Source organism: Schistocerca serialis, chromosome 6, assembly GCF_023864345.2.
Source record: "Schistocerca serialis cubense isolate TAMUIC-IGC-003099 chromosome 6, iqSchSeri2.2, whole genome shotgun sequence".
In the NCBI taxonomy this organism is placed as follows: domain Eukaryota; kingdom Metazoa; phylum Arthropoda; class Insecta; order Orthoptera; family Acrididae; genus Schistocerca; species Schistocerca serialis.
Genome location: NC_064643.1, coordinates 217746144 through 217773401, shown reverse-complemented (window position 1 = coordinate 217773401; position 27258 = coordinate 217746144). Strand labels below are relative to the sequence as shown.

General features: G+C 39.7%; 1 protein-coding gene across 4 annotated transcripts in view; it reads left to right on the top strand.

The window, feature by feature from the left end:
- LOC126483742 (pre-mRNA-splicing factor syf1 homolog) overlaps positions 1-13390 on the top strand; it is a 553324-nt gene extending 539934 nt beyond the window's left edge. For 2 of the 4 annotated variants that reach the window (XM_050106881.1, XM_050106880.1), the window contains 4 exons: positions 4927-5043; positions 5306-5444; positions 5530-5691; positions 12860-13313. In XM_050106881.1, the coding sequence (XP_049962838.1) occupies positions 4927-5043; positions 5306-5444; positions 5530-5691; positions 12860-12939 (498 nt within the window). In that variant the 3' untranslated portion in view covers positions 12940-13313. Of the gene's footprint in view, positions 1-4926; positions 5044-5305; positions 5445-5529; positions 5692-12859 lie in introns of all 4 variants that reach the window. The other 2 variants (XM_050106878.1, XM_050106879.1) reach the window with 2 other exon arrangements.
- Positions 13391-27258: the final 13868 nt, after the last annotated feature.

Genomic DNA, 27258 nt, shown 5'->3' with positions numbered 1-27258 from the left:
TCTCCGGATCTGTCCCCCATTGAGCATGTTTGGGACTGGATGAAGCGTCGTCTCACGTGGTCTGCACGTCCAGCACGAACGCTGGTCCAACTGAGGCGCCAGGTGGAAATGGCATGGCAAGCCGTTCCACAGGACTACATCCTGCATCTCTATGATCGTCTCCATGGGAGAATAGCAGCCTGCATTGCTGCGAAAGGTGGATATACACTGTACTAGTGCCGGCATTGTGCATGCTCTGTTGCCTGTGTCTATGTGCCTGTGGTTCTGTCAGTGTGATCTTGTGATGTATCTGACCCCAGGAATGTGTCAATAAAGTTTCCCCTTCCTGGGACAATGAATTCACGGTGTTCTTATTTCAATTTCCAGGAGTGTATTTCCATCATGAGTGGGGTTCCAAACTATATGTTCTTGTTAGTTTTCAGAGAAGGCAAGTAGTGATGTTTTACAGGATGTCGTCATGCCTACAACTAACAAAGCTATATCTATCCCAGTTGATTGTTGGATGATTAAAGTCTCCTCCAATAAATAAAATGTCGTGTGATTAGGGGCTCCCATCAGGTAGACTGTTTGCCGGTTGCAAGTCTTTCGATTTGACGCCACTTCGGTGATTTGTACGTCGATGGGGATGAAATGATGATGATTAGGACAACACAACACCCAGTCCCTTAGCGGAGAAAATCTCCGACCCAGCCGGGAATCGAACCCAGGCCCTTAGGATTGACATTCGTCGCGCTGACCACTCAGCTACCTGGTGCGGGCGTCTCCTCCAATGATTATACTATTATTAGGATACTTACATGCAAGTCATTTTTTTCTTTTCTTTTTTTAGTAACATCAGGAGGTGCATCTGGTGCTCAGTGGAAGGACCCTTGTATAATTTTATGCCCACCATTGATACCGAGTCTTGGTTTGACAATATCACATGCAGCTTCAATTTCTCTCTCAGTGGATTGGATTTTCTCATCTATTGCATTGAATATACCATCTTGATCTTCCACTACCCTGTCCTTTTGGAATATGCTTAATTTTTCCCTAAAGATCCCACTACTCTCAACTTCAGGTGTTAACCAGCCACATTATGTGAGCTTTACTGCTTTTTAGGAGCTCTTCAGACACTGGCACTCTGTTGCAAATGCTTCAGCAGTTAACCACTAAAATTTAAGTACTCTTACCTGTTGGAGGCATTTCTTTGGATCTTAGACTGATATTTGTGGTTTTCCTACAGCTGTCATTATCTGAATTAGATGGAAAGTCATCTAATATTTTTTTAAAAAATGTTTTTGTGCACCCCACACACAGTTAGATACTTGGGGAGTTGCCTCTGATGTGAAATGCACACCTGACCCACTAAGGGGACCCTACAACTCTCAGTCCTATGGTGCAAGTCAAAGAAGTCATAGCCTAGCTTGTCACAGAACCCTTGGAGTCTCTTGTTCAAGTCTTCCACGTGACTCAGAACCGGGGATGGTCAATCTGTTCTGAGCACAATGCTGCAGATTGTGAGATTCGTTGAAACTCTGTAAGCAAGCTTATATTCCAGAATGAAATTTTCACTCTGCAGCGGAGTGTGCATGATGTGAAACTTCCTGGTGGATTAAAAGTGTGTGCCGGACTTAGACTCAAACTCAGGCCCTTTGCCTTTCGCAGGCAAGTGCTCTACCAAAGGTCCCAAGTTCAAGTCTTGGTCTGGCACACAGTTTTAATCCGCCAGGAAGTTTCACGAGGTTGATATTCTCAACTCTCTCTGCTGGTCACTGGAATTATCCAAGTATGACTTCGGAGCCCAAATGACGGGCATTGTTTGTTCCATTGTGTGCCACATCTTAATTGGCTGCATCCTGTTTCCTCAGGAACTGCCAAAGTAGCCTCTTCAACGTAGGTTATGCGAAACACATGTAAATTATGAAAATCTTTGCAAAAATTTGGAACTATGCAAAAATATACAGTTTTCGTGTAAAAATGAAATTTCGGAACTGTTAGTTGTGACTGAGGATACTGTAGCCAAAGATTCTCTAAAGCCCAGTTAAGTTTCCATCTGTTGAGATAATACTACACTGTATATCATGTTTCAGAAAAGCACAGACTTTGTTTACAATTGACAATTTAGTACTACACAATACATCATGACACCTGAGCGAGTTTTGATAAAATCAGCATGAAAAACACATTTAAATGTTATGTCACGTTTTGGTACCTAAGTTTTCAAAATGAATTTATGTGACACACGTGATTTTACTTGAAGACAAAGGAAATGCCAGGAGTCAGCTTATATGCATAAGAAATGCAAACACTAGCATTCAAGCTCTTGCTCTTTTTCTAGTAAGAGTATACACATTCACACAACCACACAGATATCGGAATTTATAGCGGGCATAACTAGTGTTAATGTGTTTTCTATTATTCTTTTCAGTGCTCCACCCACCAGTCATTTATAGGTAAATGGTTTGCCTGTGCCTTATGTTACAGAAATGTGTATTTTTTTGTTTTGCACTTGAAGATTTAGTTTTGCCTTATTGGATACTGTTGTATGATGGCAGCATTTGCCTTCTTTAAGGGATTCTTCACATCTCCTCCAGCTCCACGATCCTCTGTCACCACACTACCCAGCCTCCACCTGCTGCTCCCCTACAAACAGAGACACTTCAGTGTTCCCAGAATTTACTCTCATTTCCTTTGTTTTACCTATATTTATCTTGAGGCCAGTGACAGCTGCTGCTTTTTTCAGAGAGTTTAATTTATCTTTAATATCTGTCAGCCTCTGAGCTAATCTCTTTTGTCTCTGGGAGATTTCCGTTGTGGAGAACACAATATTAGTAGTCATCATACAGTTCTTTGATGATGATTATATTTTTCTGTGGTTTACCATACTTCCACAACACCTGCCAAAGCACTTGATGTTTCACAGAATCGAAGGTCTTTTCAGAATCCATGGATGGCAGCTACACTGTAATATGGAATTCTTTACTTTCCACTAAGATGCTTCTAAGAGTATTAATAAGATCAACACATGTGGCTTGTGCCTGAAAACTGACATGTGCTTTATGCAGTTGATCTCCAAGTGAATCCTGTTTAAAATAATTCTGAAGAGGACCACATTGGTTACTGGCAACAGTGTCCCTGTTTTGGGGACTTTACTACCAGCCCATTTTTCCACTCTTCTGGGGATTTCTCTGAGAGCCAAATATGCTTCAACAATGGATAGAGCATTTTAACAATAATTTTGATACCAGTGCTATTTTGTTTAGGCCAGGAGCCTTTGCATTTTTTAGGCTTCATTTTTTAGGCTTCTCAAAGCAACCCGAGTTTCTCCATTGTGGGACACTCCAGATTTATATCTTGATATGCTTCAACTTTCTCTGGAACATCTCTCAACTGTTCCTCTTGGTTGTCTTCATTATCTAATACCTCTTTGAAATGCTCCTCCCCTCTGTGCAGCTGTGCCTGTAGGGTCGTAATCATCACTCCAGCCTTACCTTTAACTGGTCCTTTGTGTCTTAATTTCCTCATTGAGAGCCATTTGGTGATAATGTACAGCTCTGTTATTTTCCCTTGTCTTGCAACCCCTTCTGCTAACTGTGCCAGCTCGTCCATCAATTTTCTATGATCTCTCTTTATTCCTATTTTTACTCCTTTATCTGCCTCTGTGTATTCTTTTTGTGTTTCAGTCTGGTGTATTCATGCCTTACAAAGATTTAACCTACGTCTTAGTTCTTTGCTGTGATTAATTTTGAGCCATGTGTCATTGGAAATCTATTCCTTCCTGTGATGTGCTTTAAATTCTGATATGTTCTCTCCTCATTTAGATGACTGTCTCTAAGCTTTTGCCAAGCTACTTCAATTCCTGCCTATATAAAGTTTTCTTCAGAGAGGGCCTAAAATCTGTTATTTAGTTCAAAACCAAATCTTTTTGCGCTTTGTAGGTCTTTTAACCTTCCTACACCTATTTCTTGGTCCTGTGATAGAGCTAGGTTCTATTTGCCACCATCTTCAATCAGAACTTCACCAAAACTAAGAAGTGGTCGCTTCCAACATTTACTCCTCTCTTATGTCTCACATATAACAAAGTGTGTTGAAACTTAGACAAAGGCTATGTGATCTGTTTGATGTCTGAGAACATGATCTGGTAGATCCACCATATCTTACGGCAATTATGATGCGGAAACAGTGTTAACGCCAATGACCAGGTCATGCTCAGCACACACATCTATCAACAGTTCACCATTTACACTTCTTTTCCCAATCCCACGGGCACCCATGATGCGTTCAAGCATTTCATTACGTGAGCTAACTTTTGCATTTGTTGACTATTAAATTTGTTTTTGCCTCTATGATTAATTTGACACCATTCCTATGTATTGTGTTTTCACATGTCTGTCCCACATAAAGCAGCACTCCTCCATTTTCTGTTTGATCTTTTGACTATTCAATTTGTTTTTGCCTCTATGATTAATTTGACACCATTCCTATGTACTGTGTTTTCACATGTCTGTCCCACATACAGCAGCACTCCTCCATTTTCTGTTTGACCGTCTCTAGATTCTGGGACCCTGTTTCATTTAGTCTCAATATTTCCAAAAGATAGCTTTCCATCTTTTTTTGGTTTATCGTTACCATTCTGTCTCTCAGTGGCCTTACATTACAAAACCCAATACAGATTTTCATTTTCAGGCCAAAGGTCATATATATCTGTAGGATCCTGTAATTGAAATTTATGAACACAGTGTGATGTCATCATATCTCACATTTGGAAAAGAATGGTGGTATTTTTGAAAACTGAGTATAAAAAGCAACAACATTGATATTCCAACCTGGACTTTCTGTTGTTTGTATATAATAAGCAGTATGCTGAAAAATGCACTTTTCTTAATTTATGCTATCATAGTTGCTACATTAATACAAAGCAGTGAAAAAATTGTGTATCCTTAGGTAACAGCAGACTTTTGGCAGACATGGAAAGAGTTTGAAGTACGTCATGGAAATGAGGATACAATGAGAGAAATGTTACGAATTAAACGCAGTGTACAGGCGACTTATAATACTCAGGTTAGTAACAAAGTTTATTTTACACACAAATTTAGTTTTAGAAAATGATGACCTTGAAGTACAATCTGAGATTTCCTGTGTCTAAAGCACTCTTAAAAAAGTACCTTTGTTATTTAGAATTACAAACTATAAGCTAAACTTCTTGTCTCCAGAAAATCAACTATTATCCATATAAGCATGAACATGTCTCTCATTAATTATTCTAATAACCGAACATCAAATTATGAGGATGCCTTACGTCACTCTCAAATTGTGTTTTTAGGTGAACATGATGTCAGCACAAATGCTTTCGGCTGCTAGTAATGTATCAGGAACTGTTGCTGACCTGGCACCTGGAGCTAAAGATGGAATGCGAATGCTTGAAGCAAAAGCTGCTCAAATGGCGCAGGGTGAAAGAAACCGTATGTCTAATTAAAAATCTGTTGAGTGACTGTTTTGTACAATTTTTTCCAAGTTTTTTAATATTGGTATTGATTTTTTCAACAGCACAACCAAAAGGTGGCAACATATTGTTTGTGCGTGGTGAGACACAAGGTCAGGAGCGAGACGGTGTGGATACAACTCGTATAAGCAATCCCGATGAGATTAATATTGATGAAGATGATGAGGATGAAGATGGAGAAAGTGAAGACGGTGGAGATGATGATGGTAATTCAGACAAATATTTATTGATGTGTAATATTGTTAACACAATTAATGTAATGCATGCACATTGTGATAAAGATCCCACATGCTTTGACTGTAAGAAATGTATTATCTTATGTGAGAGAAAACTATCTCGTTTAGTTATGGGTAGATTTAGTAAAAACATTTCTTGCAACCAGTGGATGAGCTATAATTTTTCTTTTGTGTATGGTGAGGATGGAATATGATTGCAGTTATTACTGTCGATATCATGACACATTATGTCTTGTTATGGGAAAAAAACTGGATGCCAACAAATTATTTTTACAGTACCCTTAGCCTACTAGGACTTCAAACTTGTTTGCTGCTTCTAAAATCTGTTGTTCCCCACATAACTCCAAGTGATTGCTTTACACAATACGTTATTGACTGTGGTAAAAAAATAAGTAAATTAAAAAAAAATGCAGAATCAGATATCAGTTGTACACAAGGTCAAAACAAGACAAGACAAGGTATCAAGTCACTACAAAAGTTGGACAAAGCAATCCTATTTTAAAATGTATGTAGGATAATGTTTACTTATGTGTGATTACAATATATGAGGGCTGCCTAGTAAACATGAAATGAAATCCTTTTCTTGGTACCAGTCATGTTATTTTTTCTGAAAATAAACACATTTAAAACTTGTACACTTTTTCATATGTGTGAACCACCCAGATGTGGGTATCTCAGAAATATAGTTCTGGAAGGATTTAACAACATCTTGAGGTGACAAAAGTTGTTGTTCATGCATTTTTCTCATTTGAAATAAGGGAACCAAATGAAGTTATCTTTTTTAGGTGATAAATCAGGAGAATATGAGCATTGAGACATTACACTTTAACCTTTTCAGTCAAATAATCATTTTTTTTCCAAAATGCTGTGTGAAAGCCAACACTTTCACATTAAAAGAATGATGAAGGATTTTCAGTTGTTTTTCCTGATATCATTGATGACTTATTACAGCAGATTGTTGCATACCATTGAGCATTAACTGTTCAGTCATCGAAAGCTGGTTATGACATACAAAGTGCAAGCACAGAAAAGGATGACCATTTTCTTGGAAGTGCTTCACAAATGAAGCACCTTTGTAGGTTTCAGTTCATCATGGAACATCCGAACAGATGATTTCTGCTTAGTTTCAGCCTTGTACAAATATATTCAAAGTTTATCTCCTGTTATGATACTGCTCACAGATTGTGCATTCTATTTGGTCTAATTTTTGGAGCGTTTTTCGTACATCTGTTGACCCAAGCATGTTTTTGAGTTTCTCTCAAATTGTACAGATTCCATCAAGATGATGCTTCTGTATTACAGCAGCAAGTGACATCCAGATCCTCTTTAATCACTTTATGCACAGCATAATTATTGTGCAACTGATTTTGATCAGTCTACAGCAATAGCTGAAAGAAGCATGACCATGAGAAAATTGTGCAAACCAAGTGTAAACACACTTTTCTTGGAGATGATTGATTTCCAAAAGTTGAATAAAACAGTTTGAGGCATTGTTGTCAAGTTATACGTTCACAAAAATCATAAAATACTCTTACAAAGAGAAATTTCACCCCAAATTTCCATTTTTTCACAACATTGTTTCTTTGAACACTAACTGTCAATGCATTGCATGACCAATTTCTGAGCAGCCATTGGTTCAACAATAACAAATGACATATTAAAAAATAGTAGTATGGCATCTCAATAGCAACAGCTAGTGGTTGTTTGCAAAAACTTAAAGGCATCTCTCATGCTTAATGCTTATGTCGCATTGCCCATGTGGAGATGAACAACTGTGTTTGGTATGATATATTCCACCTGATATAAAATAGAAATATTCACTTGAGAAAACTCTAGAATTACTAGGAGACATTATAACTGGCCATTACATCCTGCTGAGAATGAGGTCATTAGCAATGGAGCTTGAACTCAGACTGTGTTAATTATAGCAAAGGTAATCAGCTGCACCACTTTCAAAGGAACCATTCTGGAATTTGCCTGGAGTGATTTAGGGAAATGAGGGAAAACCTAAATCATGATGATCAGGTGCAGAATTGAACCATTGTCCTCACAAATGAGGGTCCAGTGTGCTAACCACTATATCACCTTGCTGAGTCAGTCAAGGATAGTACACTGGTGTGCACTGTATCAGGTTCAGTTCAAAGTGACTCATGGACAGAGTGAGAACAAAAAATGAGTTAGAGGAAAAGCAATGATAGTTGAACAAATAGCGCAATTAATGACTAGGAGAAAAGCAGAAAATGAGGTGGAGAAATAACTAGAAAGAGAGGGACTGGAGGAGGTGGGTGAAGATAAAACCATAAATAATAAATACTCTGTGATCAGAATGAGATTTCACTCTGCAGCAGAGTGTGTGCTGAAATGAAACTTCCTGGCAGATTAAAACTGAGTGCCGGACTGAGACTCGAAAGGTATAAGGTCCCAAGTTCAAGTATCAGTCCGGTACACAATTTTAATCTGCCAGGAAGTTTCAATAAATACTGTGATTAAAGAAAAAATTACAAAAAAAAAGAACAGAAAAAAAGAAAAGATGAGGGTGCTGTAGTGCAAGAATTTGTTGGAGTGCAAAAACTATGGCACAAAGGGGCATAGAAGAGCTATCCAACTTGGTGACACATTGTACCCAGTTGCTAAGAACACCCCAGCATGACTCAAGGGGCCTGCATACGTGATCACTATACAGACCATTTGGATCTTCCCAAACAGCACTATAGTGGGCTGCATTTAAGAAGGTGACAGAGTGATGTGCGGAGAGGCAGAGAATATCTTGTGGTGATACCAGTGTGTTCTCTGTCTGGGTCCCATACTCACGTTCCAGCCATTGCCTACCCTGGTAACTGGCAACACCAATCTGAGTGCTACACTGGACTACTATTTGTGCTACTGATTCTTTCTGGTAGAATTTATATGCTCTGAAAACTCTCCCTGTCACTTCATAACGTAATACTTGTCGTGATTGTCTTATGCTGCCTAAAGTGAACACTATAGTTGCTAAGTAACCTCACCATACATAAACTAACATGAAAAGCAATGCTAAATAGTCTGCCCATTTGGTTGAAACGTAATGTAATACACTGCTTCTCGCCCCACCATCCATCATCTTATGTGCACACTACTACTATAATGCTGCTAGGGTGGATCCAAATGATCTGTGTGTTGTAGCTGGTATGCAGGTCCCTTGAGTCATGTTGCAGAATGTGCTTAGTGATTGGGTATTGTGTGTTCCCAAACTGCATAGTTCTTCTACGTCTTTTCATGTGTTGATGCAGTTTAGTAGTTGTCACCTTACATAAAAAGCCATGCAGTGGACTCATATTAGTTTGCAACCAATGGATGGCATTTGATTGCAGTTTGCCAGTGTTGTGGGTGAGGTAAGTGATGATGGGCAGGTGTGTGGGGTACACACAATAGTCTTAAAAATGTTATACAGTTTGATCAGGATGTTATAGAGGGGGAGCAGTGTTCTGAAATAGATAATCATTTTTCAGGGCTTGACTTGAGAAGGTGAAAACCTTGGAAGAATAATTTGAGACGTGGGCGATGCTAAAACTTTGTCTGTGACTTTAGAAAGTGGAAGTTGTATTTGTTGCAGGGTAAGAGGAGGAGACTACATAGGAAATTTGTTTGTTGGCAAGACCTGCACAATACTAGCAACAGAGAAGAGCATGAGAGGGGTTGTTAGTAAAGGTGTTGATGGGATTCAGTGGTTCAGCAGATATGTTTACCGGGAATGCCTAGGCATTAAGAAGGAAGTGTTTGATGTGTAGAAGTGATGGCAGCTGTTGAATTTGAGATATTGAACCTATTAATCAGTTTTTTGTGGACTAAAGTTTGGATGTGAGCTTTGATGAGATGGATGTTGTAACAATGCCGTGCCCGTAGCCCAGTCAACAAGAAAATATTATAATGACTTAAAAGAAGTATTTGGATTTGTTTATCAGATTTGTAAATCCTAAACAGAATGTGATGGGAAACAATGCTTAGGATATCAGTTTCAATAATAGTTGTCACATTAGCCAAAAACAATTTAGATACTCATCTTGATTTTTTGAAGTACCTGTAGTTCAGCTCGTTATCTTAATATATCTTAGGGTATGATTCTTGAGGTCCAGGTTTGTAAAGTATCAGTGAAAATGTTTATTCACAGTGTAAAGACTTCATAATGTATTTCCAAATACAACATTTCAAACAATCAGCTTCATGTTTTCAACTTTATGAACTACACGAAAGAGAGTCACAGTTAAATAAACAATCCAAATTGATGCAGTTGCATTGCATTTCAGTTCCATGTTTCATTAATAATTGTAGAATTAGGTAAAAATGACATTCATGTTCCACAATGAGTTCACAGTATCAGGCCAAAATTGAAACTCCACTCCAAAACATTGACATTGTTTTCTTCAAAAGCTGAACAAAGATTGTGTTACATAAAAAACTACACAAAGATAATACATCTCTTTGGTGCAGAGTCTTGGTAATACGTTTCTACAGCTTTGATGCCTGTACCTTTCGATCATAAGTCATGGCTTTGTGCTTTTAAGATGGATGTTGAATATGACGAGCCGTTTGGCTTTATTCAGTGTACTTAATTAGCATCTAATGTAACAAGGCCCAACACCTTTAGAAGAAAACAATTTTAAAATTGTTGGAACCTAGGGGAAGGGTTCCTATAACCCTTATTTGCAACTGGTTGGCTGATTTTTTTTTAAAACCTCTCCAAGTTTACTGTAATACATTTGCTGAAGATGAGCCATGTTTAAGATTGTATAATTGCATATTTTTTAACAACATTTTGAAATGGAATCTCTGTGATCAAACATTGCAAAACACAAGGTATGTGCCAATTACAGATGAAAGATACAAATAAAATTTACCAAATATTAACTTCTTTACAATTCCCAAGACATTACATAGAACATGTAAAAAGAGCAAAACTATAAATAAATGTTCTCATATAATACATCAAACCCATAGGCTGACTTATTGAACATCAGATTCACAATTTTTTTTTTTTTTTAAGAAGCATAACTGAAAAAAATGAGTGGAATCATAAAATTCATCAATCATGGTTGGTCATAATCTACTGTTTAACAAAGTTCCTTTTGATACTGATTCATCATAATGTCAACATCAAAGAAAGTTGCTTTGGATTTGGAAAAGGACCAGGTGAATTTGAGTTGGGAAAAGGATTAAGCTGTTCCAGGAAGTGGATGATTTCCACCTCACTTTGAGGGCAGACAACCTCTAAGTAATATATTTTATTAAGTTTTCTTTTGAACATTCTTCTGTTTGATGTTTTTCTAAATTACATGTTTTAAATAATAACTATCACCCAATCACTTCACAATTGCCGTTTTGGTTGAGAGCTCTGTGAGCTGTTTCCGTACTCTGCTATTCGTTGTTCTGAAGGACGCATCAGTGGTCGAGTCAATCAAAATGTAATGTGGTTCCTGAACTGTACTTGATGTACGGCAGCGGATAAAACAAACTTAAAACTGCATTGTCTTAATACATTCTTCTGACGAAAGACAACAGAAACGAACACAAGGAAAATGCCTTATCTTTGTTATACATTCACTTTCAACATGTTCTTTTACATGAAACCATTGAAAATGAAAATAAAAAAGTTGTGTTACAATCAAAAGATTGAAGTGAACATGTCATACATTAATAAATTAATATGTATGTTTACAGAGATGCATTCAAAATTAAAATTAATCTGTCATTTTACAATTTAATAACTTGACTGTGTAGCAGATAAAAAAAACACGTTCAGTCTCATAAGTGAATCTATAGGAAGCCGTAAGAAATGAAAATGAAATATAGATTTTGGTGCACGAACTAATAACTAAATACAGAAGAACAAACACAGAACTGGATTTGCGATCACATAATTTTACAGACTGGTGTGGAAAAATCAAATTTCTTTTATAATCTAATAGTTAACGTGTAAAGAATTCTAATGGTATTAGCAAATCTTTTACGTATTTATTGACAGAAATGAACTACGTTATTTATTAACACTTTTTCATCTGAGTGTACTCTCGAATAACGTATATTTCCATAATAACTATACATTTCAACACACACCTAGAATACGCATCAGTTGTAATATACAACAGTATCAGTATGACTTGACTGAACAGTGATGAACAGCCTGGCTCATTGTTGAGTATGGTTGGGCACCTTCAGTCACGTTTGCACATAAACGAGGTTTCATTCCATGTTCTTCCATCGGCAATTGTAAAATAAACAGGTAATATGGAGTTTGTAAATCCAATGAATCTGCTATGTTGTTGTTATGTTGTTGTTGTGGTCTTCAGTCCTGAGACTGGTTTGATGCAGCTCTCCATGCTACTCTATCCTGTGCAAGCTTCTTCATCTCCCAGTACCTACTGCAACCTACATCCTTCTGTATCTGTTTAGTGTATTCATCTCTTGGTCTCCCTCTACAATATTTACCCTCCAGGTTGCCCTCCAATACTAAATTGGTGATCTCTTGATGCCTCAGAACATGTCCTACCAACCGATCCCTTCTTCTGGTCAAGTTGTGCCACAAACTTCTCTTCTCCCCAATCCTATTCAATACCTGCTCATTAGTTATATGATCTACCCATCTAATCTTCAGAATTCTTCTGTAGTACCGCATTTCGAAAGCTTCTATTCTCTTCTTGTCCAAACTAGTTATCGTCCATGTTTCACTTCCATACATGGCTACACTCCGTACAAATACTTTCAGAAACGACTTCCTGACAAGGTAACGTTTTTATCTTTTGTATGGAGATAAAAGCCACATAATATCAGAAACTCAATAAAAGTTCATACAAATACATGTGCCTTTTCATCACATTACCTTTAAAATTTAATGTGTATGAAATAATATGTTGATATGTGGCCAATTAAAACTGTAGTAGACTACTGTCTGTCTTTCATGAGCAGCATGTGGTAGCACAAGAGGTGGAAATCTGAGATCAAGTTCTATTCCAACAGATAGTTAAAATCATCAAACATCGTATTTAAGAAATATGTTCTGTGTTTATTTTGAATCTTTGTTTTATTATTCACAGTGATGTCTGTTCAGTTTGACATTCCGCGAAAATGCAGTGATCGCAATAACCCATCTGTTTTCATTTTCCAGATATTCCAGTGGAGAAACAAGAAATACCATCTGAAGTTTTTGGTGGCCTCAAGAAAGAAGTAAATGAAAATGATGACTAGTGAACTTGCTATGCAAACTGAAATTTATACCTTCAACTGCATGTTGTTTATATATTTTTAATTCATTCCATTAAAATATCTGAGAGTAAAGGTACATTGGAATATTTGTACCAGATTATGTACAAGGAAAGACACATATTGTATTACCATAAACAAGATTAAGTGCATATTATTTCCAAGACCCAAAAAATTATTTTCCTGTGATGATGAAAACCTTGTATTGAGTAGAAGCAGTGGAATGAATAAAGACAATAATACATCGTACAAAGGATATGTTGAGCAGTGTATATGAAAATAAAACAAGGCTTTTTAACAGACAATTGAGATTTTAAACTTGCTTTCCTCTTCAGGTGAGGCCATGGCGTGTGTGGGGTCCTGCACCCAAACAAAACACAAACAAACATGGGGGTAGAGAGGGAGAGGGAGAGAGAGAGAGAGAGAGAGAGAGAGAGATGCTTTAGAATGCAAGTTCAGCTATTGTGTTCAGCTTTTTTTTAATCTGCCTATATGCTGTTTACCTCACCCCTGTGGTGAGTGGTTGTCTTGACATATTCCATTGTTAATAAATGTATGTTTTATGATGAGTGAGCACTGATTCGTATTTTACCATAATGTCAAGGTGTGGGCTCAGGCTAGCATTTTATATCACCTGTTTCATCTCTGCCAATATGGTACTGAACAAATTGAGGTCCGACGAAAAAGTGGATAATTGTCAAGAGCAACCACATCTGGCCCCCACTATTGCTTTGCATATTGGAGACTGGTACTTCTAGAAATATGTTACTGCTTGCTGTTACACTGATGGGATCGTGATGTCATTGATGACACAAGAACAATGAATTGCATCAATCAGTCAAATATTCTCCGAAGACTTCAATGTCTACAGAAGAGAGACCCACCTCCAGAGACACTTAGCGACTGCACGATCGTCCCTGGATCAATTTGGGGTCAAAATGAATACCTTGTGGCCTGAGTAGACAGAGGAAAATTTAAATTAGTCAGAAAATATGAGCCATGCCACTTCCAGGATTCAGGGAGGTGCTCCAGCCCTGGAGCAAAGTTGTCTGGTAGATTAAGAACTAGGCCAGTGTGCCTGTGATGTGATTTGCGAACATTTAGAAAATGTTTGCACACTTTCACATATGATAACACTAGTCACAGACACTTTGCGGGAGGTGACAACAGGAAGAAGCACCCAGCTACCCTCTACCACTAACATTGCCAGTCCAATAATTAACGTGTTGACTCCGTGAAGATATGGGATAAATCCCAGAAAATATTTTTCACTAATTACAACAGACATTACTCTCAACGAATGTTTGACAGCATAATTGATGTTCATCACACCGGCTGGGGTGGCCGAGCGGTTCTAGGCGCTACAGTCTGGAACCGCGCGACCGCTGCGGTCGCAGGTTCGAATCCTGCCTCGGGCATGGATGTGTGTGATGTCCTTAGGTTAGTTAGGTTTAAGTAGTTCTAAGTTCTAGGGGACTGATGACCTCAGAAGTTAAGTCCCATAGTGCTCAGAGCCATTTGAACCATTTTTTAATGTTCATCACAGAATTCTGTCAACCGTGACAGTGTTTGCTAAAAACCTTATATTCCACATGAACAAATTCCCATCTTCCATAAATGCATTGCAGTCCCAGATTGCCTATTGTTGATGACGCATAGCTCATGAATAATGTAGCTGAATTTATAGCAAGATGGTGCAGATATATTGAATTGTTATCGGCTATCATAGAACAAGTGATGAGCTTACTGAAATGATGTCACACTATACTCTCAGAATATCCAGCCACATCTGGGATAAAGTATAATGTACCATGGTATTCTACAAGAAAGACACTCCAGACCAGTATTTCATATTGGGTGGGGTGATGCTGTATGGAAATTTAATGTTTCTGACTTTTCACAGTTGTTGATATACAGCTCCTATGGAAGCACAAACATTCTGAAGCTAGCTTGCTGCCATACTGTGCACCTCATCCCTGGAGTTAAGAATTTTGTATGCAGCAGGTGGTGGTGTTACCACTACCAAATGTTGTGATTTGAGTAGCTCTAAAACTTTATCCTTGTGCTACAGTTTAATTCTGTTATGAATGTATTATTTAATAAATTTCTGAATAAGCTATAAGGACACATACTGTCACTTGACTGTCACACATTTTGTAATCGACACTCCATCCATCTACCTCTGCATAAATGTTGTATTTTGACAACTGTTTTATGAGATATATGGGACATATTAACAAAAACTGTACTCAAATGGTCTTTGACTGAAACCAGTCATAAAATTAAAAATAAATTGTTCATTAGCTTCACATGTTACAATATGTCATTCCTGTGCTTTATGAAAGCTGTGGGACACAATCAACAAAGACTAAAAACAAGGCCAGATTTAGAGGTGAGGAGGCCCCTAATCAGTTTTTACGTAGGTTAAGTAATTTTTTCTTTCAAGTGCTTCAATAATTTATTGTGAGAAAAAGTAATAAAATGACAAAATAAAATACAAGAAATAAACCATATTAAGATGTGGTGTTAGTGAATAGAGCATTGAGAGGTTTTTCAAGTGAAAAATGGTTTGATGAATTTGCTGAAGTCCGGATCCCAGAGTAAATCATGCTCAGCGGTGAGTATGGGTAACTTTGATAGACAGTTTTGCTTCATTGTACTTCTCAGCGTATTTTTTATAGTTTTCATTTTCTCTCCAGTGCAGTTTGAGACCATCAAAAACAAGTTTACTCTCAGTGCAATATCAGTGTTTGGGAATGTAACTGTGAAATTTTGATTGTCAACAATTTGATAGAAGAACAGTTCTTAAGATTGGTCTTTTTGATACTCCATTTTGTATAAATGATACAAATTGAACCAACCCATTACTAAGACTAGGTCCTAAATCATCTTTGTAAACTTTTACAAATTCTGCAGGAAAGCATAAATTTGCAGTGTCAAGATCCCCTAAATGATTTAGAAATATAAACCTTGAATGAACAGTGTCATATGCTTTCAGTCAGAGAAACACAGAACTGTTCAGTCACTGGGATAAAACCTGACATTTTAGCATTAGCCTCTAGCACTTTCATATAATCAAGCGAATTCAACTTCACATTTCTTGTTCTGTTGTGTGATTGTATGCACTAGTCAGTATTTAATAGTACTTAAGCTGCTTCTTTGTATTTGTCAGATTTATCTCTTTTGGATTCAACAAATGATTTCAATCATTCCAGTGCACACATGGAAGATTCAAGAATCATTTTCAGGTCTTGCAAAATCTTGTTTGAAGCATTGAAACACTCCAAAATATCAAACATCCTGGCAGATTAAAACTGTGTGCCGGATCGAGACTCGAACTCGGGACCTTTGCCCGCGAAAGGCAAAGGTCCCGAGTTCGAGTCTCGGTCCGGCACACAGTTTTAATCTGCCAGGAAGTTTCATATCAGCGCACACTCCGCTGCAGAGTGAAAATCTCATTCTGGAAACATCCCCCAGGCTGTGGCTAAGCCATGTCTCCGCAATTTCCTTTCTTTCAGGAGTGCTAGTTCTGCAAGTTTCGCAGGAGAGCTTCTGTAAAGTTTGGAATGTTGGAGATGAGGTACTGGCAGTAGTAAAGCTGTGAGGATGGGGCTTGAGTTTTGCTTGGGTAGCTCAGTTGGTAGGCGCTTGCCCGCGAAAAGCAAAGGTCCCAAGTTCGAGTTTCTGTCCGGCACACAATTTTAATCTGCCAGGAAGTTTCATATCAGCACACACTCCTGCAGAGTGAAAATCTCACTCTTACTCCAAAATATCGTTTCAAAAAATGACAAACAGCGCAGTTTTGAGACCACTGCTCTTTTCCAAAAGGTGCCGTGCTTCATTTATCATGACGTCTTTTTGCTCCTTATCAGAAGATATACTTGTTAGAGCTGCTTTGGTTTTGGAGTAACTGTTGACAATTGCTTTCGTAGCTTCAGCTTGACAAGACCAGCAAGTATCGAAAAACTTTGTCAACACATAAAATTGTCTGGTAATTTTTTTTTCAGTTAGAATTCAGTATTGTTCCGTACTTGCTGTAAAAAATGTACATACATTCTAAAATAAATCGAAGAAATAAGCAGCTGATGGACAATGAGTTAGCTGCTGCCTTTCCTACTAAATTAAGAGAATGCACACAACATGGTACAAACATTGATGTATAACAATGAAAACAATCCATTATTAATAAAGTTATTTAAATGTATGAATATAACAGAGGGAAACATTCCACGTGGGAAAAATATATCTAAAAACAAAGATGATGTGACTTACCAAATGAAAGTGCTGGCCTTTACAAATGTCTGCTTGTGTCTGTGTATGTGTGGATGGATATGTGTGTGTGTGCGAGTGTATACCTGTCCTTTTTTCCCCCTAAGGTAAGTCTTTCCGCTCCCGGGATTGGAATTACTCCTTACTCTCTCCCTTAAAACCCACATCCTTTCGTCTTTCCCTCTCCTTCCTCTTTCCTGACGAAGTAACCGTTGGTTGTGAAAGCTTGAATTTTGTGTGTATGTTTGTGTGTCTATCGACATGCCAGCGCTTTTGTTTGGTAAGTCACATCATCTTTGTTTTTAGAAAAGTTATTTAATTGGATAGATAAAAATCTATTCACCAAGTGGTGGCAGAACACACACATGAAAGACAGTTGTGATTGGCAAGCTTTCGAAGCCAGTGGCTCCTTCTTCAGGCAGAAGGGTTGAAGGGAAAGGAAGAAGGGTGAAGGAGAAGGACTGGAGAGGTCTAGCAAAAAGGGGTAGATTTCGGGTAAGTCGCCCAGAACCGCGGGTCAAGGGAGACTGACTGTGGGGGACTGTATCGGACGAGATTGGAAAAATTGAGAGCTTAAAGGTGGAAGACAGGGTAATATACAAGACAGAGATGTGCATGAGTTCATAAGAGTGAAAAGCTTAGTGCATTGTACATGACAGAGGTGGCAGGGGGGCAATGAAAAATAGACGGGAAAGACAATGAAAGAAGTAGAAAACTAAAATGGAGTGAAGCAAAGAGTAGTTACAGTGAAGAAAAGCTGAGACGGAGGAAGTAAATGTAAATTAAAACCAGGTGGGTGGCGAGAACCAAGGACATGTTGTAGTGCTAGTTCCCAACTGCAGAGTTCTGAGAAATTGGTGTCTGGGGGAAGAATCCAGATGGCCCGTGTGGTGAAACAGGTGCCAGGATCACAAATGTCATGTTGTAGAGCATTCTCTGCAACAGGATGTTGCAGTTGCTGTTATACATCCTCTGCCTATGCCCATTCATCCTAATTGATAATTTGATGGTAGTCATGCCGATGTAGAAGGATGAACAGTGTTTACATAATAGCTGGTATACGACGTGTTTTTTATCAGCTGATGTATATATACATATACTATTAAAGGGAGAGCCACCTGCAAAATGACACGTCATATACCAGCTATAATGTAAACACTGTTCAGCCTTCTACATCGGCATGACTACCACCAAATTATCAATTAGGATGAATGGGCTTAGGCAGAGGATGTGTACTGGCAACTCACGACATCCTGTTGCTGAGCATTCTCTACAACATGACATTCATGACCTTGGCACCTGTTTTACCACACGTGTCATCTGGATTCTTCCCCCAGACACCACTTTCTCCGAACTCCGCAGGTGGGAACTAGCACTCCAACATGTCCTTTGTTCTCGCCACCCACCTGGCCTTAATTTACGTAAATTTCTTTCGTCTCAGCTTTTCTTCACCATCACTACTCTTTGCCTCACTCTGTTTTAGTTTTCTACATCTTTCGTTGTCTTTCCCGTCTATTTTTCATCGCCCCACTGCCACCTCTGTTATGTACAATGCACTTAGCTTTTCACTCTTATTAACTCATGCACGGTGTTTTAATAAGTAATCTCTATCTTGCATGTTACCCTGTCTTTCATCTTTAAGCTCTCAGATTTTCAAATCTCGCCCAATGCAGTCCTCAACTATCAGTCTTTCCTTCTCATCCCGTACGGTTAGTCTCCCCTGACCCGCAGTTCTGGTTGACTTTCACGAAATCTATCCCTTTTCCTAGACCCCTTCAGTCCTTCTCCTTCACCCTTCTTCCTTCACCTTCAACCCTTCTGCCTGACGAAGGAGCCACTGGCTCCGAAAGCTTGCCAATCACAACAGTTTTTTATATGCGTGTTCTGCTGCTGCTTGGTGAATAGATTTTTTCATCTACCAGTTAAATATAAATTGATATATGATTTTTTCCAAAAATCGAAGGTTGTATCCCTCTGTATTTGCCACTGATATTTGTAGCATTATCTCATGATCGGCTGTAGCAGTCGAGTACGTCAATTTGATGGTCACATAAAAATTGTAGTAAAATGTTTGTTGGGGCTTCACCAGTGTGGCCACAGTTGATAGAAAGGTTAGAAATCTTTCCTTTGGCATCGATCCTTCAATATATCAAACAACTGTAGTCAGTGGATTGATATAAGATTCGTAGGACATAGAGTCCACTGATACAAAGTAATATTTAGATTTTTTAATTCTCGATATTAATTCAATGAGGACTTTATCACTCATGGAACTGATAGGCCTTCACAAATCGTAGACGAAAGATAACTGACATAACCACTTCCTGTGTTTGCATACTCTTTCGAATGGGTTTCTAGAATGGGTTCATACTCGACTAACAATTCCAAAACACTGAGGAAATTTCCATTCCTTGTTGAACCAGTAATTTCATCACCGCCTCAGACAGCAATCCATGTTCAGCAATGAATTTAATAGTATTGATGATAATTCTGAGAATTTTCTGCCGATATTGGATTTGTTGTGCCTCATGTCTTGCTATCTCTTGGTCGATGAATCTTTTCCCTATTGCACTAAGGTCATGAAGAATTCCAAGTGAGTCTTTGAAGTCTCATGCTTGTATAGACAATCAGATGCATGCTTTCAGTCACAATAGCCTTTTCTACTTAATTTTGTGTATTGAGCGAACATATTCTACCCATAAGTGGAGAAAAACAAAGCCAAAATCGACTGATTGTCTCTTGATGTTTATTCTTGTGTGTGAACATATTCTTTGAAAATTTCCAAACAAAGTTTGAATTATCTCACAACTGATAGTGCAGAACTGAATTCTGCAAAGATATTTCATCTCAATTTTGAAGTTCTATGGAACTTTTTGCACCCAATACTTAATTGTTTCTTCTGTAGTATTGTCAAACCAAAGACCAATGTCATTTTTGAAACCACAAAATTCTGCTTGTTCTTGATTTTGATATGATGTTTTCAACAATTCTGTGGTGTCGCTTGGTGCAACAGTTGGATTATTTTGAATACTATCCACCAAATCTCCATCTGCTGTCGACTCTCCTCTTTTATTTTTATAATCTTGTGGAACTTCTTGGTTGGTTGACACGACAAAATAATTGGTCAGTTTGGGTGCTTTAGCTAAAGTTACTTCAGTTTTCTTTTCATGTTCTGCATGTAATTTCCTCTTCTGGGAACCACTAATGAATAGTTGAGGCGTTTTGTGTCGATCACCCATATTTCCACTATAAAAAAAAAAGGTCGAGTCTCAGCTGTTGTGAAAACATGCAACTGTAAAAGGAAAGCCCTTAATCAATGAGGAAATAGTCATACAAAAATTGATAATCTAGCAGAAACCAAAAATTAAGAAAGTAAGTTAAATGCGGTGGTGTATGGGATCATGAGGACACAAATGGAAAACAAAAAGGAATAAAAAGCTGTGTCCTTAAGCCTGTTCAACTGCGGACTGTATATTAGACATCACAATATGAACGTGAAAATAATATAAAAAGCTGTGTACTAAAGCCTATTCAACTATGGACTGTATATTAAACATCACAATATGAACATGAAAATACTTGTGTGAGTCTTTAGAAATTCAAGATTTACATTAATTTACATTAATTCAGGATTTACATTAATTTTCATTAATTGTTGCACAGTGTTCATAGACTCTGAGACTCACCTAAAATGATGTAATACGAACGTCTCAGATGTCGGTGATTCCCTGCTACAAGCACATCATGGGGCAGACACTTGTTAACACCATGAGTGACCTGTGGGCAAAAATGCATATGAAAACCAAAGATGGGCATTCAGTGTTCAAGTCCTCATTGTAATTATTTTTTTGCTCGTTGTAAAATGGTTAACACACACAAATAACAATATGCAATAGACTGAAATTCTTTGATTTATTTATTTACATTTTATGGCCTTCATTGGACCACTCTAGCCAACTTTATACAAAGAATTTTTCAGTTTCCTGTCAGCCCAGTACTTCTTCATTCTCTTGGATCTAATCCTTCTTTCTTCATCAGAAATCACCCTTCCTATTGTCTGTTTGTTGATTCTCATTTGCAGTCTGGTTTGTTTGTCTGTGAGTTTCCTGATATTGTAAGTTTTGTTTCTTAGGTCTTCCAAAGTAATCTGTGGCCCATCCATATCTTCCTTGATTTCTGTAATCCACTTAAAGATGCACTTACTATTCCACAATTTTTCTATTATTCTCCTGATGATCCTGTTGTCTGGTGTTCTGATTAGATGTCCAAAAAATGAAATGCGTTTCTTTATGATTGTACTCATTGCTGGTTTTATTTCCTTGTAGACTGTTTCATTTGTAGCTACTCTCCTTTCTACGTTCTGCTATGATTTGTTGATGCACATTCTGATGATTATTCTCTATATTTTGAGTATTTTGTCTGTTTGTGCAGTGTTAGTTGTTTTGAAGGTGGTTTCACTTGCATGTGTTATTACTGGTTGAGTGACTGTTTTGTAGTGTTTTAATTTTGTTGCTCTTGACAGGCTCTTTTTGCTGTAGGTGTTCCTGGTGATATATTGTGCTCTAGGCAATTTGTTTATTCTGTTATGCCATGTTGGCTTTTCGTTGAGGTTATATGTTATGATTTTTCCCAGATATTTAAATTTATCTACAATTTTCATTTCTTGGTTTCCTATGGCAATTTTGTTTATGAGTCGTGGGCCAGTTAACATGATGACCGTTTTTTTCAAAGGATATTCCAAGACTAATTTTCTGTGCTATTTCCTGTAGTGAGATAACTTGTTGTTTGGTTTCTTGAATACTGTTGGACAAGAGAGCAAGGTCATCAGCAAATCCGACACAATTTAAACTTATGTTGTCTTTGGGTCTTTTAATTTGGATGTTCTTTGGGTTAATCTTGTACCATTCCCTCATTATGTATTCTAAAGCACAGCTGAACAGCAGGGATGTTATTAAATGAATTAACTATTTATTTATTTTGTGGCACTTATATGCAGTAAGGTCTTTGAATAATTGTTTCAATTCAATAGCTTCAAAAAAAATTATTATTTGCATATCTAACTACACATGTAGATGGGCAGAGAGTGGGGGGAGGAGGAGATGTGTGCAGTATATGTGTTGAATATGTACATGAATGAAGCTGTAGAGAGAGAGAGAGAGAGAGAGAGAGAGAGAATGTATATGTAAGTCTGCAATTTTCTCCCATACTACCAAGACCAATTTCAACAAAATCCAGCACACAAACAGCAAACTTCACAAGCATCTACTCTGTGGGATTTATAATCTCGTATCTCCAATGGGAGTGAGGATAAGGGCAAAAACTTTTTTTTCAGTCCCTGCCATATAGGCACCTTGCGCGACATGCATGTTGCCTGGGAATGGTATCAGCCAGCCTTAGCCACCTGTTTGGAGGGCAGCCTACATGTTAAAGCAAGAAAAGGTTTTCCAGCTCCAGACATGTAGGTTTCCAAGCACGACATGTGTTGTGCTATAGAAGTATCAGCCTGCTTTATCGACCTGTTGTGCAGGGGCTACACATGTGGATAGGCATGCCTGGGGAAGAGTTAAGATGGATAGACTGAGGGGGAGGAGGGGATGGATAGGGAGAGAAGTAAGCAGGATGGAATGGATAGAGAGAGGGGCTAGGAGGGGGATAAATACAAAAAATGGGAAGTCTAGGAGAGTATTTCTGCTAGAAAGAGCAGATAAGCAGTTGTTAGCATCTCACTTAGACAGTGAATTGACATCACTTAGTTCCAGTAAGATTAACGTAGAGGAATTATCGTCAAAGATAAGCAAACTGTAAATCATGGCGGAGAATTATGTGGCTAGTAAATGGATTAAGCATGGAAAAGCCCATGGTTTAATAACAAGATTTGGAAACTGCTGAGGAAACAGAGGCTGTTGCACTCTCAGTTCGAAAAAGAACAAATTAAGACAATCAAAGGTTAGTATAGATTCGTGCATCTGTGAAAAAATATATGCGCGAAGCATACAACTACTATCACTGTCATACCTTACCAAAAGATCTGGCAGAGAACCCAAGAAAACTCTGCTCCTATGTAAAACATTAAAGGCAGTCTAAGGCTGCCATCCAGTCACTTGTTGACCAACCTGGTTTGGCAGTTGAGAATAGAAAAATGAAAGTCGAAGTTTTAAATTTTACATTCAAGAAATCATTCATGCAGGAGAATTTTACAAACATATTGTCATTTGGCCATCGAACAGACTCCTGCATGGATGACAGTAATAAGCATCCCTGGTATAGAGAAACAATTGAAGGAGTTGAAAACAAATAAGTCACCAGGTTGGGATGGAATCCCAGTTCAGTTTTTCAAAGAGTACTCCATGGCATTGGGCCCTCTTTCAACTTCCATTTATCATGAGTCTCTTACCCAACGCAAAGTCCCAGGTGGCTGGAAACAAGCACAGGTGACTCCTGTGTATAAGAAAGTCAAAAGAACGGGCCTGCAAAATTACAGACCAATAATCCTAACATTGGTTTGCTGAAGAGTCCTTGAGCATATTCTCAGTCTGAATATAATAAATTTTCTTGAGACTGAGAAGCTTATGCTCTCGAATCAGCACAGTTTTAGAAAGCATTGTGACACATACTTGAGTACTGCCCAGTCTGTATCAGGTCGGATTAAAGGAAGATATCGAATCAGTTCAAAGGTGGGCTGCTAGGTGTGTTCAAATGGTTGAAATGGCTCTGAGCACTATGGGACTCAACTGCTGTGGTCATAAGTCCCCTAGAACTTAGAACTACTTAAACCTAACTAACCTAAGGACAGCACACAACACCCAGCCATCACGAGGCAGAGAAAATCCCTGACCCCGCCGGGAATCGAACCCGGGAACCTGGGCGTGGGAAGCGAGAACGCTACCGCACGACCACGAGATGCGGGCTGCTAGGTGTGTTACTGGTAGGTCTGAAGAACATGCAAGTGTTAAGGATGTGCATCCAGGAACTCAAATGCGAATCCCTGGAGAGTGGGCAACATTCTTTTTGAGGAACGCTGTTGAGAAAATGTAGAGAATCGGCATTTGAGGCTGACTGCAGAACAATTCTGTTACCTCCAACACACATCGCATATTACAATTACAAAGAAAAGATTAGAGATACGAGGTCTCATACAGAGGCATATAGGCAGTCGTTTTTCCCTCATTCCATTTGTGAGAAGAACAGGAAAGGAAATGGCTAGTAGAGGTATGGGGTACCCTCTGCCATGTGACATAAGCTGTATTGCAGATTATCGACATAGATGTAGATACAAACATAGAGGGGCAAGAGGATATGGATAGGGAGAGGGGTGCGGGAAGAGATGGATAGGGGGGGGGAGGGAGGAGATAGGAGGAGATGGTCAGGGAGAGAGGAGCGGGAGGGGGCGAGCTCAGAGAGCTGGGGCAGGAAGAGAGGGGCAGAGAGTGAGGGGGAGCAAGGAGCAAGAGGTGGACAGAGAGAGATGGGGAGGAGCGGTAGATGGACAGAGATAAGGGGGAAGCAGAGGATGGTCAGAGAGGGTGAGAGGAGGAGGTGGGCAGAGAGGGAGAGAGGAAGAGACGGGATGGGGAAGAAGGAGACAGGCAGAAGGGGAGAAGGATATGAGATGAGGGGTCAAGGAGGAGGTGGTCAGATAGGGAGAAGAGAGTGGACAGAGAGATGGGGGAAGGCGGAGATTGTCTGCGAGAGGGGCAGGGGCAGACATGGGTGGAGGACGGAGGAGGAAAGTGTGCAGTTTAAGTGCCAAACACATAGATGGACAAAGCCATGGAGTCAAGGCTTATATATATAAGCACTTTGTGCACAGTGAGATTGTTGAAATTGTCTGGTGCCGTTATTGTTAATCATTTAAAACCCAGGGGACACATACAGCTTGGGGTATACTGCAGATGCAAGTAACTTCGCCCCTCTTCTGTTTTCTCTGTACACAGCACAGACATGCCTAATATAACATCAATTAAATTTGGATATGCTGACAATTGGGCTTTTGCTATGACCCACAAAGTTCTGGGCATTATTGAGTCTGTCTTGACTGAAGACCTACAAATTGTTGGCAAATACTTCTGTAACTGGAGGTTACAGCCAATTGCTGCCAAAACATAAGTCGCTAGCTTCCACCTTAACAACAAGATCACAAACAAGGATATCAAGATATATTTTGAAGAGAAACAGCTGCGCCATAGCAGAAGTCCACGTTATCTAGGGTCACTCCTGACAGGGCGCTCAACTTCAAAGATCACTTACTGAAAACTGCTACTAAGGTGAAGTCATGAAATAGTCTTTTATTACATATACACTCCTGGAAATGGAAAAAAGAACACATTGACACCGGTGTGTCAGACCCAGCATTCTTGCTCCGGACACTGCAAGAGGGCTGTACAAGCAATGATCACACGCACGGCACAGCGGACACACCAGGAACCGTGGTGTTGGCCGTCGAATGGTGCTAGCTGTGCAGCATTTGTGCACCGCCGCCGTCAGTGTCAGCCAGTTTGCCGTGGCATACGGAGCTCCATCGCAGTCTTTAACACTGGTAGCATGCCGCGACAGCGTGGACGTGAACCGTATGTGCAGTTGACGGACTTTGAGCGAGGGCGTATAGTGGGCATGCGGGAGGCCGGGTGGACGTACCGCCGAATTGCTCAACACGTGGGGCGTGAGGTCTCCACAGTACATCGATGTTGTCGCCAGTGGTCGGCGGAAGGTGCACGTGCCCGTCGACCTGGGACCGGACCGCAGCGACGCACGGATGCACGCCAAGACCGTAGGATCGTACGCAGTGCCGTAGGGGACCGCACCGCCACTTCCCAGCAAATTAGGGACACTGTTGCTCCTGGGGTATCGGCGAGGACCATTCGCAACCGTCTCCATGAAGCTGGGCTACGGTCCCGCACACCGTTAGGCCGTCTTCCGCTCACGCCCCAACATCGTGCAGCCCGCCTCCAGTGGTGTCGCGACAGGCGTGAATGGAGGGACGAATGGAGACGTGTCGTTTTCAGCGATGAGAGTCGCTTCTGCCTTGGTGCCAATGATGGTCGTATGCGTGTTTGGCGCCGTGCAGGTGAGCGCCACAATCAGGACTGCATACGACCGAGGCACACAGGGCCAACACCCGGCATCATGGTGTGGGGAGCGATCTCCTACACTGGCCGTACACCACTGGTGATCGTCGAGGGGACACTGAATAGTGCACGGTACATCCAAACCGTCATCGAACCCATCGTTCTACCATTCCTAGACCGGCAAGGGAACTTGCTGTTCCAACAGGACAATGCACGTCCGCATGTATCCCGTGCCACCCAACGTGCTCTAGAAGGTGTAAGTCAACTACCCTGGCCAGCAAGATCTCCGGATCTGTCCCCCATTGAGCATGTTTGGGACTGGATGAAGCGTCGTCTCACGCGGTCTGCACGTCCAGCACAAACGCTGGTCCAACTGAGGCGCCAGGTGGAAATGGCATGGCAAGCCGTTCCACAGGACTACATCCAGCATCTCTACGATCGTCTCCATGGGAGAATAGCAGCCTGCATTGCTGCGAAAGGTGGATATACACTGTACTAGTGCCGACATTGTGCATGCTCTGTTGCCTGTGTCTATGTGCCTGTGGTTCTGTCAGTGTGATCATGTGATGTATCTGACCCCAGGAATGTGTCAATAAAGTTTCCCCTTCCTGGGACAATGAATTCACGGTGTTCTTATTTCAATTTCCAGGAGTGTATAAGCAGAGTCTATATGAACAAGTCTGGGATCTCCTCTCAAACTCTGGGCTCGATTTCAACAAAACCTGACACAGAAACATCAGGTATTATGACTATCAGCACCGTGCAATTTATAACATCCTTGAATAGTGTTGGAGGTACAGGTAAAAATCTGTTTTTACAGCCTGTGGCATATAGGCTGCCCTGCAAGACAGGCGGATTGTGTGGGAATAGTATTGGTGTGCCTTACTGCTGTGCTTTGCAGTTCAGCCCATATGTTAGGGGCATGGAATGATTTCCCTGCCCCTTCCACATAGGCTGAGCAAGGAGAATG